The 16,353-nt window shown below is 36.5% G+C and overlaps 1 protein-coding gene across 1 annotated transcript in view; it reads right to left on the reverse strand.

Moving 5' to 3' along the window:
* The window catches only part of Uba1 (ubiquitin-like activating enzyme 1), a 472,916-nt gene that overhangs the window by 13,980 nt on the left and 442,583 nt on the right, over positions 1 to 16,353 (reverse strand). The window contains 4 exon segments of the mRNA XM_068383250.1: positions 2,418 to 2,503; positions 2,506 to 2,601; positions 4,561 to 4,798; positions 8,861 to 9,001. Of these exon segments, the coding sequence (XP_068239351.1) occupies positions 2,418 to 2,503; positions 2,506 to 2,601; positions 4,561 to 4,798; positions 8,861 to 9,001 (561 nt within the window).

Raw genomic sequence — 16,353 nt, forward strand, 5'->3', positions numbered from 1 at the left:
AGCAAGTTTAAATTCAGAATCAAGTAAAGAATATCCACTTGTTTACGGTAGTCTCAATTATCCAGGACTGGTCTTAAACCCTTATTGCTTTTGGAATTAAATTCGAATAAAGTTAGTAATTTTATTGGGTGTCTGCCATTCATGCCTAACATTTGAACCTGTATAAATTTTAAATGGTAGAAAGTACATTATCAGATATGGATATAAAAGTTCAAAAGGCTAAATTACAATCCCTTTTAATCAAGCCCAAAAACAAATACCCATCCGTCAAAGCAAAGAAATAGCTTAGTAAAATTATGGTTTACTTGGGGTGGGGTGGGGTGGGGTGGGGGGCAAGAATGAACAAGAAAAACAAAATGCAAGAAAAAAGTAAACCCAACACTTAATTTCCGAAAAAGTTTTACAGAAATAGAAAAAGGTGGTAGTTAAGGAAAGTTAACTCTGAAACCAATAACACTTTTTCAATGTCCACATATTTACTCCAATCAGCACTGGGTGGTGTATTCTATGTCTGGTTTTCTTATTTCAATTTTCTCATTCCATGTTAGATTACTGTATTACAAAACATGTAAAACTAAATAGATAAGAAATTTATTCGGCTAGAAGGTAAACAACAGAAGTTTTAGATCTAACAGTTTTTGTGCCAAGATTAATTAAGATGTTCCAAAGAGGGCCTGGCACTAAGATGAAAAATATATTCATGCTAGAATGGTTAAATATGTCAGGGTTATTAGAAGTCAAAAAGGGAAAGGCCTACTGAATTGACTTGTTTAGGTAGTCTATCCTACCTATTTTCATGATCTACAAATATGCAGTACAATCTCCTCATTTTATTGTATGGTACTTTTCCAAAAATTACCTTTTATAAACGATGCCCCTCTTGATGATCTAACAAACAATCCAGACAGACAATTACCACTATTTACAATCTTTACAAAGTCTTCCCTCTAGCACTTATTTACTATTTTCATAATATTTGTAGGTAGTTGGTTGGCAAAGGCACAAACCACCCAATGAGATACTATCGTTAAGAGTTATTGGATACTTTGACTGGCCAGATAGTACTACATTGGATCCCTCTCTGGTTACAGCTCATTTTCCCCTTGCCTACACATACAACAAATAGTCTGGCCTACTATTTACACACACTACTCTTTCCTCATACATCTCCTGACACTAAGATAACTGAAAAACTCTTCTTTACTCAAGAATTTAACTACTTCACTGTGACTTTTTAGAGGCTACTTTCCACTGGGTAAGGGTAGGAGAGACTCTTTGGCTACAGTAACCACCTCTTCTAGGACACTCCAAGCACAAATCATTTTTAGTCTTGGGTAGGCCCTAACCTCTACCCACTGTCTTGGGTCGAATTCTCTTTTTTTATGGTACACTCGGGCACACTACTCTGTTTCCTTATTTCCTTTACTCACTGGGATATTTTCCTTGTTTGAGTCCTTGAGCTTGTAGCATCCTACTTTTCCAACTAAGGTTGTAACTTGGCTGGTAATAATAAAAATAACAGTGAATTCCCTCTACCTTGGTATATCATGGCTATAGGACTTTTTCCACATCTCAAGGCCTCCTCTGCTGCTTTTACCAAGTCGCTTTTTATCCCAGGGGCTTTACAACTTTTAATCTTTATGTGGACCCTTTTAAACTCCAGCTATTGTTAAGCATTATTCCCTTTACTATGATAGCACTCTCCAGTTCAGGATAATTCTCTCCTATCAGCAACTTCTAAACACCTGTATTTTGTTGCAGTATTTCTTTATTTAAACTTCAGGTTCTCCATTCATCTCTTAAACATTTAGCCTATTATTTATCTTTTCTCTCCTTTGTCAACTGTATTTTCATAAGTTTTTCTCTCTACTGTATCAAAATTCTGTTCCCCTTCCCAAATCTCTTTTGACATTCAAAATATAAAAGAGAAAACGGATGTAGGATGCAGTTAGGAACCCTGCTGTGATAGATGGACAGGGCTTAGAAAGAAATGGAAAACACACATCCCAACAAATAATGAAAACGTTTTAGGCCTAGAAGGCACTCCCAATGAGAACATAAGGCCTTCACTACTCTACGTAACAATAACATAGAAACTGACATAAAAATGAAAAAGATTCTGAAAAATTGTAACCTTACAATGTTGAGATGAACAGATGGCATACAGAGGGAAGATTGTAATCTACTGTAGACAAAAAATTGGTGTTATGTCCTCCTGAGACATGGGGACTAAAAAATTTATTTGGAAATCAGGATAAAGATAAAAATGGTTGGTTAGAAAAGTAGTACAAATTCAAGTGTTAGGATCATGGCTCATAGGAAACACAAAAGTAGACGCAGATAAATAATGGAAAAGTGGATACAAAAACTTTGTTTCAAGCACCAAATTAATATATGGTAAAAAACACAATGCTTACCTCTTTTGTAATGCCAGCAACCATGGCAGATGAGGGATTTTCTCCATTGGTGTCAACAATCTCGAAGTTCTCACCAAAATCGCAAAGATCTGTCCAAACAAACCCTTGGTTGAAGCTACAATGAATGCAATTTCATTGTCATGGCAGAATGATGATACACGTAGCTGTTCCTCTATTGGTGAATCTGCAATTCCATGAGTAGAAGCACTGTAGTAATAATGGCTGTCTCAAAATACCTTGCATCAGTTTATATTCCATTTTTCCATCAAAGCCAGATAAATTCAATTATTCTAACTACATCAATATTTATTTCTAAATAAATTTACATGCAGAAAATGCAGACTTATACATAGGCTATACTGTTCACTTATATTAAAAAGAGAGAGAGAGAGAGAGAGAGAGAGAGAGAGAGAGAGAGAGAGAGAGAGAGAGAGTGTGTGTGTGTGTGGTGTGTGTGTGTGTGTGTGTGTGTGTGTGTGTGTGTGTGTGTGTGATTATACAAGGATTTTGGATGTCTAAAAGACATTTTAGTTCGTCCGCAGAGACTCCACTTGCTCTTTGGTAGAGCGATTTAGTTCAAGCATTTAGAGAATTCTTATGATCTCGTGTAACATATTCTTGAACTCATTTACAGTGTTACTGTTAAGTACATCCGCTGGAAGTCTATTCTAAATATTTGCTATTTTGTATGTCAAGAATTGCCACAGGTGTTGTATCTTTTCAATTCCAGTTTGTATCCGTTACCTGTGGAATGATTTGTACAAAGCGTGTAGAGATTGCTGTAATCTACATTTGTTTATTCCTTTAAGAATTTTGAATGCCTCTATTAAAGTCCCCTTAGTCGGTCGAGTCTGTAGATCAAACAAGATCAAACATTCCATCCTCCGTCCATATCCAAATAGCCTTAGTGTGTAAACTAGTTTGGTGATCCTAGCTTGTACTGCATCCAGTCTATCTATATATTTCTGAATACTTGGGAGCCCTGAATTGGAGTCCGTATTCTAGATGGGGTCTTACTAGTGATGTGTACAGCTGTAGTATCATGTCTTTGTTTCTGTATTTGAATTATCTTTTTGTGTAGCCTATTGGACTCCGTATTCTAGATGGGGTCTTACTGGTGATGTGTACAGCTGTAGTAGTGTCTTGGTTTCTGTATTTGAATTGTCTCTTTATGTAGCCTATTAGTTTCAGTGCTTTCTTTTCAGCTTTTATGCTCTGTTTGGTGAACTTCAAATCCTTGCTGATAATAATACCAAGATCTTCCTCCTGGTACAAACTTTCTACTTCATTACCCAGCAGTGAGTAATCTGATTGTGGGTTTACTATAACCTATGTGAATGACTTTACATTTCCCACAGTTGAAAGGCCTTTAACATTTTCTGAACTATTCTCCTAGCTTCATTAGATCCTCTCTTAAGGGTTCTACATCTTCCGAGTTCACAGCATTTAAGCCCAATTTAGTATCGTCGGCTAATTTGGCTATTCTACTAGTTAACCCCAAATCTATGTCGTTAAAGTAGATTCAAAATAGCAATGGTCCTTGGCCGGATCCCTGAGGTACCTCTGCTTGTAACAGCTGCCCAATCTGAAGCTTCTCCATCGATTACAACTCTTTGTTTTTGTTTGATAGCCAATTTTCGATCCATTCACCTGGCTCGTCAATGATGCCTAGTGCCCTAACTTTGACCATTTAATTTTTTTATGAGGAACTTTGTCAAGAGACTTTTGAACATCTAGGTATATGATGTCTTTTACCCTGCTTTTGTCAAAAATGCTAAACATGTGGAAAAATTCCAAAAAATTTCACCCATGATCTCTTTTGTCCAAAACCATGTTGGCTGTCTATCAAAAGATTGTTTTTCTCTATATGTTCTATCACTGAATCTACTATAATTGACTCAAAAATTTTGAAAGGCACTGAAGTTACACACACTGGTCTGTAGTTGCCAGGTTCTTCTTTTGGCCCCTTCTTGGAGGAGGAGGAGGAGGAGGAGGAGGAGGAGGAGGAGGAGGAGGAGGAGGAGGAGGAGGAGGAGGAGGAGGAGGAGGAGGAGGGGGGGGGGGGGGCAAATCATATAAAAATAATTTAACATCCCTCAAGACCCAGAAACTTTTCTTACTTCAAATACTCATTACATCTCACCTGTTAACACAACCACTCTAAATTTCTTCAGGAAATCCTCAGTAAGAGGGCCTGTGGCTGGTGTTATTGGTACATAGGTGTTGAGTTCAGCCAGTCGCTCCGCACATGCCTCAACTCTGTTTTTGCCGATGTCCTCAGTAGTTAAAAAGTATTGACGGCTTAGGTCTTCATTTTTGGTCTCTTTGACATCATGGAGTGTTACAGTCTTGACACCACCCAAAATCACATTTTTTGCAACCTGTAAAACATCAGTATGGGAATAAATTCAGACCATAATTATTAATCTCATTAACTGTTAAATTTTTTACATGGTTGAACACAGGAAATTGAAAACTGTACCCAGGTCTGGACCAGATCTGACAAAAAAATTCAAGCAAACTGTTGGTCTCAAACTAACTGGAAGACTGTTCAGTCTTGAGAAAATAAGTTACAGAAAACCTGGGAATAGACTAAATTACTATATTTATATATAGTAAACACAGGTTATTATTATAATTATCATCATCTTTATTATTACTATTATTATTATTATTATCATTATTATTATAAACAGCTTAGCTACAACCCTAGTTGAAAATTATTATTATTATTATAAACAGCTTAGCTACAACCCTAGTTGGAAAAGCAGGCTACTACAAGGCCAAGGGCTCCAACTACATAAGGAGTAACGAATAATCGAAAATGAAATACAATATTGTAATAACAGTAACAATCTTGAAATAGATCTTTTTCATATATAAACTATAAAAAATTAAAAAACAAAAATAAGAGAAGAAAAACCAAGATAGAATAGTGTGCCCGAGTGAACCTGCAAGCAAGAGAACTCTACCCCCAAGGCCCCGGAAGACCATGGTACAGAGGGTATGGCACTACCCCACACTAGAGAACAATGGTTTGATTTTGGAGTGTCCTCCTCCTAAAAGAGTTGCCTACCATTGCTTAAGTCTCTCATCTACCCTCAACCAAGAGGAAAGTAGCCATGAACAATTACTGTACAGTGCAACTGATAAGATTGTGGAAAGAGTACGCCAGACTATTCGATGTATGTGTAGGCAAAGAAAAAATGATAGGGGATCCAATGTAGTACTGTCTGCCAGTCAAAGGAACCAATAACTCTCTAGCAATAGTATCTCAATGGGTGGCTGGTGCCCTGGCCAACCTACTATGCCCCCTACAGTAGTAACTACAGTATAGTGATAGTAACTACATTAGAGAAAGACATTCTGCTGTAACTCTTTAGAACGAAAAAGTCTGCTTCCTAATTAAGCCGATTTCTAGTAAAAACCAATCGATTAATGCTGATGCCAGAACAAATTATGTTCAGTATAAATAATGAGCTTTATTCCAGCAGATATTGTTTGAAAATGAACAACATTGTCATATTATGAAGTTTATTTGTCAGCAAGATTCAGCATTTTGTTGTGCAACAAAATTCAGACAAGTCTTCCATCTATCTATCACGGCCCTTTCCACAGTTTTGGGAGGTAGCCAACATCTGAAAAGGAACAAAAGGGAATGTTTCCTCGTCCCTTTATGCCTGACGAGGGACTCGACAGAGTTTAGTTGGTACTACTAGGGTGCTGAAACTCACTTTCCCTTCTTCCACCACAAATGAAGCTTATTAGCTGACTCCCCTACTGCCGCTACCTCAGCGGTCATCAAGGTGACCAGATGTAGCAGGAGGTCCTATCGGAACTGCGTCGTAATCGCTCATTATCCCTCTCTATACGTAGGTAATAAGTTGGCCAGGGCACCAGCCAACCCTTGAGATCCTACCGCAAGAGAATTATTAGATCCCTCTCCCTGGTTATGGCTCATTTCTCATTTGGCTACACATGCACCTAATAGCCTGGCTTATTCTTTCCACATTCTTCTCTGTCCTCATACACCTGACAACACGAGATTACCAAACAATTCTTCTTTGTGGAGGATTAGTTTTATTTTATTTGCTTTAGTTTTGAGAGAGAGAGAGAGAGAGAGAGAGAGAGAGAGAATTATGTGCGCACCACTGAACGATGGGTAGTTAGTGTAATGATTGTTTGTGGTGGGAAAGACTGTTGGTATCATTGAGGTTGTTTGTATACATTTTTTAGCTAAGTTAGGGCAGTGATGAATGTCTCAGGCAAAAGCATTTTCTATTTGACTGTAGCTGGAGTCAATTGTGTCCTGAATGCTGGAATATTGTTTTTTGTTCATCGACCAGCCCTTTATTCAAGGGATCAACTATTGCACTGTACTGTAATTGTCCTGTGGTTACTTACCTCTTGGTAAAGGTAGAAAAGAATCTTTAGCTATGGTAAGCAGCTCTTCTAGGTAAAGGACACTCCAAAATCAAACATTTTTCTCGTCTTGGGTAGTGGCATAGCCTCTATAGCATGGTATTCCACTATCTTGGGGTAGAGTTCTCTTACTTGCGGGTCACTCGGGCACACAATTCTCTATTTCTCTTTTTTTTTTTTTTAGTTTTTATAGTTTACATATGAAAAATCTATTTTAATGTTTTTACTGTTCTCAATATATTTTATTTTAATTGTTATTATTTCTCTTCTAGTATCTTTATTTCCTTGATTCCTTTTCTCACTGGGCTATTTATCCCTGTTGGAGCCCTTGGCCCTATGGTATTCTACTTATCCAACCAGGGTTGTGGCTTGATGCCCCTCACATCTATCCTTCTGTCACCTAGGGCTTTCTTCACTCCATCCATCCACCCAAACCTTGAACTTCCTCTTACACTTCTCCCATCAACTCTTGCATTCATCACCATCTTCGGCAGACGACCAATTTTCATCCTGTCTAAATGTACAAACCACATCAATACTTTCATATCCACTCTAGCAGCTAATTCATTCCTGAAACCAGATCTCACTCTTACTTTGTTCCTAACCATATCCAATCAAGATACCCCAGCCATAATCTTGGGCAATCTCATAACACATTCAATTTCCGTCTCCGTCACTTTCATTCCCTAAAACTCCGATCCATACATCATAGTTGGTACAATCCTTTTCTCATACAGGACCTTCCTTATATTCATCTCTAACCCTCTATTCTTTACGACTCCCTTCTCTCCCCTCAACTCTTTACATCATTCATTCACTCTCTAAAATACTGTACATCTCCTTCCACTTTTCCATTTGCAGCAACGTCAGAACCCAAGTACTTAAACTGACCTACTTCCTCAAGTAACTCTACATTCAAAATGAAATTCAATCTAGCACCACCCTCTCTTTTTGTGCACCTAACAACCAATACTCTTCCCACATCAACTCGCAACTTCCTTATCTCACACACCCTTCCAAACTCTGTCACTAATCGGCCCAGCTTCTCTGAATCAGCAGTCAATACAATATCATCCACTAACAACAACTGATTCCCCTCCCACTCATGATCACTCTCATCTATTGGTTTCAATCCTCAACCAAGCACTCAAGCATTCACCTTTCTTAGAGTTCCATCAACAAACAAATTGAACCAACACGGTGACATCACACATCCTCGTCTCAAGCTCCCTCTCGCTGCGCTGGAAACCTCTCACTCAATCAATTCCCTATCCTAACATGTGCTTAACTGTATAAGTATAAACAAGTTTCTCAAAAAACAGTACTACACTCAAAAAATAATATATAAGCTCTCAACTAACACGCTGTTAGAAATACCTAATGCAGCAGCATAAGTTAAGTACTGTTTACTGCCCATGTAATTCTAACTAACAGACATGAAGAAATGCAAAGTAACAGATCTGCACTGGTCTGTCAAGATGCCTTCAGGAGAAGAAATATGACAAATGATTTCCAAAGGTCTTAATACAGATGAAGAACATAATAGAATAGAAGTTATACTTATATAAGAAACCATGAAGTTAATTACAAAAAGGCAAGAACCTCAAACATTAATGAAAATTAGCAAATCAAACATATATATATATATATATATATATATATATATATATATATATATATATATATATATCTCGTACTTTACTGAAACAATAGCTGATTTGATGTGGCACTATTTGAATTTTTGGATAACAGCAAATTGCAAACCTCTGAAAACAAATGACCAAAAGAATAAATAGTGAAATAATACTGTATTAAACATCAGAAAGGACAAATATGTTCTCCGATGATATCAAAAGGATAGGAGTCATTTCTTCATAACTGCAAAATGTACAAAATTCTAAAAAACAATTATCCCTTATACAGTAAAAGAATTATCTAAATCAATTTCTACCATTCAATCCCACGTACCTAAAGTATCCTTCTAGTAATCTAGTTTACATGTGTAATTAAAGGCTGCTTACCTCCACACCAAGACCTCCAAGCCCTGATATCAGGACATCAGATGATGCCATCCGACGCATGGCATCATGACCCAGGACATAGAGCTGTCTTGAGTACAGCGACTCATCGATGTCCTGCCCAGAGCCATTTGCAGCCATATTCTGTAAAGAAATAAGAACATTAATAAAACTCATTATGCAACTAAAGTAAAAGTATAATGAAAAAATTATAACAATCAATCACGTGTGCAAATGCATGCATATTTTTTCAAAATTTTGCAGCTTAGATAAAAAAGCAAACCTTGGGTAGCTTTAAAATACTTAACATTACAGTATAAGTCATGTCTTTAAAGTAATGCCTGATATCAATCTACTACTATATATTTTATGAACTTGCAATAACAACATTTCAATGAAGAGATTAAAAGATTTCCTTCCTACTACAAATTTCGTTCAAGTGTTGAACTCATCCAACCAAACGTTCATGTACAAATAATACAACTTGCATAAACTCAAATGAAATTCCTTCATTTGGCCACTTTGGTTTTTAATGCTTACAATAAAACTTGTCTAAAACTATACTAAAAGCTGAAATATTTTAATAGTGACTTCGACATGACATTAATTAGAAGTAGAATTACAAAATATCTGGTTAAAACAAATCAGTGATTAACATTCTAAATCAAAGCTGCAAATTACAATAAAGCTCAGCTCAATTTTAACCAGATGCTAACTCCTCATCCTAACCAAAAGGTGAAGAAATATCTACACAGTATATGTAGTCCAATATAAACTGTACAAAATGCAGTGCATTACAAACAAACAAGTATCTTCAGTCAGATTAGTGCCTTTTATCAAACTGGTTGCAGTCTCATAGGTGTTAAAGGCAATCAGTGCACCTGTGAATTGTGACAGTAATAAAAGCTGCCTTTTATGATGTGATCTAGCAACTGGTTGATAAAGTTTTACTCCATCCAGTCTTCAACTATCATCCACCAGAAAAACCAACCTTCAAGATAAAACTAAAATATACAGGTAAGATAAATGCCCACCCCTTTACCTTGACAAAACTTCAAACAACCTACAGTACATCATGCAAAGCAGCCATCAGTTCCATTATCGGCAACACTACCCATGGTTTCCGGCGTTGAGTTATAGGAGGAGACATGTCTATGTCAACAGACTGAAAGCTACCCTGTGGAACAGGATAATGGAGCTTGACGGGAGATTTTTCTCGACTGTAGTTTTGCTGGTAAAATAGGTTTTTGAACCTTGGGGAGCTGGGCTCGCTCATATCCTCGGATGAAGCGTCGGCGCTGCAAGCTGACCCCATCGCCCAAAGAGAGCATGCGAGGCCAAAGCTTTCTGCAGCTTGCCCCTTAAAATACCCCTTCAGAGGCACAACCCCACATACTACATAACTTACATCAATAACCCTGGAAAGCAATAATAGTCGATCACTTTCACATGAATGTGACAAGTGAACTGCAAAAGTAAATAAAATAACTAACGATAAAGTATACGTTTTCGAAAATTTAATAATAATCAATATATCATAACATTCAAAATGGTACAATTGCCAATCATAACGAAAATGTTCACATAAGACTGTATACTTTATCAACGGATTAATTAAGGAAAAACATATTTCCGCATACAAGTGGTTTCATTTTATTATGTCTAAAATGGGTGTCTTTGCAGTGATTATACATAAACAGCAAATATAAGCACAGGTACACTTCAATTCCTTGTATCATTCACAGATCTTCCTTATACAGTATACAGCTGAACAAAATTCAACGCAATGATTTTATTTTTACAAACAATAACATCATAATTTCAATCCTTTCCTGGTGAATTCTCTTTCTTTTTCTCTCTGAGTAAATGAGGCCATTTCTTAATGATATAAGTAAGGTTTTACTTGAAAAAAGATAGTATTATGTTTGGGAAAAAGGGAACACATGCATGTCCCATATGTAAATCTGAAATAATGAAGATAAGATTTGATTTCAGTTATATGCTCCATCACAGAAAACGAGTCTTCTAGATGGCATCAGTGATTATGATATAAAAGGAAATGGCAGGGCTAAGCGCAGAACCTATGAAATGTGTTTACCAAATTAGGAATATGGAAAATGAAGGAGAATACTGAAATGGAAGTAGAACTTGAGTAGCGAGATTGTTGCTAAACAAGAAACCATGATTGCCAAGTCAGATGCTAAAATTACCGAACTAGAACATTCAGGGTTGGAGCTGGCTGAATATAGCAAATTTTTCATAGATGGTTAATTTAAAATAAATAATTTTATAAGAAAACCTCACTCCATGAAAAACCTAGATTTGACAATCTCACAAAAAATTTAATTATTGTACGAAGTGTCTTTACGTGAAGGAAGGGAGAGAGGGAGAGAGAGAGAGAGAGAGAGAGAGAGAGAGAGGGAGAGAGAGGAGAGAGAGAGAGAGAGAGAGAGAGAGAGAGAGAGAGAATAAAATGTGGATAGTAGGCACAAGGAAAACACTTCACTGTTATTTAAACCATACATAGGCCTCTAACTCATAATACAGCATTCCATATGTATATATGCAGGACCCTCTGTGTCAAGGAATGACGAATGGCTTTGTAGGTAAAGTGTAAACAAGTGTTTTGTCACATGGCTAATTTTAAAGTATTATACTGTTTATCCAGGAAACAGATCAACTTTAAAAAATAGCATTTCTAGAGCAACACTACTAAAAAATATGCATAACTCCTGCTCAAACACACTGCACTGACATAGGACATCACTATAAAAATCATGAGAAAAAGACCTACTCTCCACAAAATGTATAAAATACATATACTATACAAGGGATTGGGATTTATACAGTTAAAGTTTCTCTCGGGCATCTTAGTGAAAGCATAAAAATGAAAAAGTTCAGCAAACTCTTTGTAAATAAATAAAAGACCACTGAAACGCCTTATTATTATTATTATTATTATTATTATTACTTGCTAAGCTATAACCCTAGTTGGAAAAGTATTTCATATATAAACTATAAAAACTTTAACAAAACAAGAGGAAGAGAAATCAGATAGAATAGTGTGCTCGAGTGTACCCTCAAACAAGAGAACTCTAACCCAAGAGACAGTGGAAGACCAAGGTACAGAGGCTATGGCACTAACCAAGACTAGAGAACAATGGTTTGATTTTGGAGTGTCCTTCTCATAGAAGAGCTACTTACCATGGCTTAAAGGTGATTCATCTTATAAAAAAAAAAAAAAAAAAAAAAAAAAACACAAGTACTATAAATCTAACCATCATTTTAAATAACACGGCAAGTACCATAATCCTAAACGTATGACAAAAATCATGTCCGGTTACAAGGCATAAGGATACCAGAACTGGAAGTGAAAACGTACTTTTTATAATACCAATTTTCACTTTTTCAGTGTCTCAATTTTAAAGTCAATTTAGGTCTAATTCTTCCCCAATCACGCTGATTGCTCACTTTGCTACCTCCTTCGAACCATTACTGCAACTCATGACGATAAAAACCTTTAAAACATACCACAAATGTTAAATAACGGACACAGTAAAAAACAAGGTGAACGAAATCCCCCAAAATCTAGGAGGATATTTGGTTTAGACCAACACTTATCAAAACGTGCCATAGGAATAGACTTGAGGCTTTCCCTACTATCTCCTACTTAAGGACTTGAAAAAAAGACATACAATGGGCAAAACGAATTTCGGTCCTAGATTGAAACTGCAAATAAATTTAGCGACGCTGAATGTGACGCAAGAGTATAAAAAAACAAGTTTATCTATTGTAGAGTTTCGGAAATATCAGTTACATGAATCACAAGAATGGGGAATTAATAATAATAAAGTCAAAACATTCGCCGGTTTAACGTTCGAGTCATCAGCAGCTTTAACCTTGAATATCCGAGTGGGCCAATTTCCCCTCTGTGGCTTCATCGCGTGTTCCAAGAATGCCGCATACACGCTCGACTAATTTTTTTCAACTATTTCACGAGATCGATTTCGCCTCTGTCTTTTTCCTTCCTTCCAAGATACAGAAAACTAAAACAATTTCTCCTTGATACAACTTTTTAAATAAACTGTTAAGACATGTTCACCACGATTATCCCAACGCGGAATACTTCCTAAATAAACTGTGCCAAATACAATAAACTTAAGATGAAACCATGTACACTAAATAACACATGCTAAGAGAACGTAACTACAAAACTCTTGTGTGCTTTGAACGTCAAGGTAAAAAGACAGCCTGCACTAGTAAGAGAAAAAATACATTGTGTATGCATACTGTCTTAATCACATAACGAGTTCATACATTAATGCACACCAGATTTAATCCTGAGGAAAACAAATCCAAATTATTAACAGTAATCTAGGAATTCACCAATTTATAAACCATAGTTCATCCCAACATAAAAAGACTAAATAAATGAAACCCCTCTGCAATATGTTCTCTCTCCAGCCATCTCGAAGACAAAGTCACGAAGCTAAGATCAAGCATCAAAATAATGCTTTAATTTTGTTTTACCACAATAAAGTCTTATCTTAGGCTGGCACGCACAACTTCAAGCAAGGAGTGAAGGTCAATGGTTAGAGTTACGTAACGAACGAGAGAGAGAGAGAGAGAGAGAGAGAGAGAGAGAGAGAGAGAGAGAGAGAGGGGGGGGATATTTCTACATGTAAAAATTTAAAACAGCGCTGAGCAGAGAAAGTAAAATTACAGGAAAACAGATGAAAAAAACATTAAAATATTACTGAACCTGTGGCTATTAAAATAATACTGGGTTATAAATGATGGCTACTTAGTCGCGATTTCAGAGACCAATTATTGTATCACCCAAGTTCCAGCTGCCACACGTAAATGCGCATACATTTCCTTCACCCAAACCAAGGTCGAATCATTTAGAATTTGGCTTTAAGACAATAAATCTGACATAGGCCTGACAATGCGGTTGGCCAACAGAATAAAACATTTCAATCGGACAATAACACTAATTTGGCCCGTCAAGTCTTCACTACACATCAAACCATGACGAATAAAATATTCTTACAAGATCCGCTAAGTCTCCGTAAAAAAAAAAAAAGCCAAATTCAAGCACAGTAGCCGATATTAGCAATTAGCAGAACCCGTAGCGGGTTTGTATTGGAATTCCAATCAATGCAAACAATCTGTGAGAATAACGGCCGGGGAAACTACAGACAAGAGACTTGTTCCATTTTCCAGAAAACCTTCACAATATCCACCAGGCAAAGCCAAAAGATTGCCTCCATTTCCTGAATGGAATATGAACTAATCTTGAAAGTTATAGATAGAGATTTAATATGAACTAATCTTGAAAGTTATAGATAGAGATTTTCCAAGTTAAAAACTATCAAGGTGCTTTACCAAAAATCAGTTTAATATATCAAATTTCCCATTTCACCTGCATTTCCTTCCATATACTCCTGTATGTGTACATTTATCAATTTACTTCATAAACACACATTTCCCATTTATAATAAAGAACAAAATGTCTGACTAGCCAATATCATATTAAATATACATATTTTTATATTCTATTGCCTGCACTTGACTATACTCCTCTTAGTGTGTATATCTAATTATTTACTATATAAAAACAAAGTTTATATATGGAAGATTTAATCAAATGTTAAACTTCTTAGTTTATTTCCTTTCCTCACTGGGCTATTTTTCCCTGTTGGAGCCCCTGGGCTTATAGCATCCTACTTTTCCAACTAGGGTTGTGGCTTAGCAAGTAATAATGTATAGGAAACAACGTGTTTGGCTGGATCTCTCTCTCTCTCTCTCTCATATATATATATATATATATATATATATATATATATATATATATATATATATATATACATATAAAATTTCCAGTCACGCTTAGCGGCATTGCCAAGCATATGACAACTCAGTTTATCCCCATCCCTAGGGTAAGTGAAAAGTGATAGGGGGTACCCCGAGATTCCGAGAAGTTCACTCAGAAATCACAATCTCCAACATATTGCCCAAACTCCCAGATGGTAGCTAGAAATGGGAAGGGGTAGGAAGGGTTGAATGTGTGTGTACGTATATCTAAATATCTATCCCTCATTTTTTGACGGCTCATGTACACGTGTGTGTGTGTGTGTGTGTGTGTGTGTAGAAAATGAGCTCATGACGCCCCACATATCCAAATGCCAAAAAATACCAGACCACAAAGGCAGCATCTTACTTTAAATCGATAATTATTATCTTGTGTAGAGAGACTACTCAAGTACGGAACGCGGTACCACAATTTCAGAGGAAACTTGAGATTTCACTTAACAGCACCACACCGCAAATGACATCCCGGATTACTACTTCGGTTTCGCACACACCTCTACACTACTAAAATGTTTTCAGATTCCAGCCACTAGGAAGAGAGAGCTCTTGGATGGGGCTCTCAACCCCAGGCCACGTTTAGTCCTACTCTCTAAAGCTGGAAGGTTGAGTGTAAATAAGAGAAGATAAAACACCAAAGACTTGGCCGTAAATGAAAAACCAAAATGTTGGAGCAAACTTACGCAGGTCAGTTTAAAAAGCAGCATGTTCACCAAAGGATACTGTTCCTGGAAATGCCCAGGACACATTACTACCCACATGTATAGTCACACTCAAGATACGCCTGTGACCAGTAACCCCATATTGGTAGTATGGCGGACAAATAATTAATTTGACGACAGCCGATACTGGCAACCAATGAAAACGTCTCCATTTAGAAATATTACCCGTTAAGAGATATTTTGTCAAAAGTCGCTTAAGAGTTTATGCAATAATACAACTTCACTCCAATCAATGATACTGTCATTGGAAATTGATTACCTAACTTGAAGAACGGCTTTCCTGATCCTGTCACACGGAGAAGCCATGTGCCCTGCAGGACACACACGACTTGCTCATTGTATACACCCTTCAAGTATCTAAATAATCATATAGTGTAATCCAAATTGATTTTCAAATCAAGGCTACACTAGAATTGCAGTAACAAAAAGTCTTCAACTTTTTAAAACCTTTACATGAACTCTTCTTATGTCTCAAGTGGGAGCTTGTTATATTGTTGGTAGAATTTACATAGCGTTTAAGGATTAATCAATATATACATATACATACATATATATATATATATATATATATATATATATATATATATATAGAATAGAGAGAGAGAGAGAGAGAGAGAGAGAGAGAGAGAGAGAGAGAGAGAGAGAGAGAGAGAGAGAGAGATCTTATTTGTTAGTACTAGTAACTGCATACTTCCTGCAGTTTAAAACTACGTATAAGCTTTGATTGGCTGGTGTAAGAATAGGGTTATACGCAGAAGTGATAAACTGACTATCAGAGTAAGAATGGGTCGGAATATTTTGAGGTAGTTCGGTCACGTGAGAACAGTTAAGAGACTGTAATTCATACACATGGTGTGTAAGACATATTGTAAAGAAGACTAGATATCAAGGGCAAGAAAAAGT

Source organism: Palaemon carinicauda, chromosome 11 (assembly GCF_036898095.1).
Source record: "Palaemon carinicauda isolate YSFRI2023 chromosome 11, ASM3689809v2, whole genome shotgun sequence".
Taxonomy (NCBI): Eukaryota; Metazoa; Arthropoda; class Malacostraca; order Decapoda; family Palaemonidae; genus Palaemon; species Palaemon carinicauda.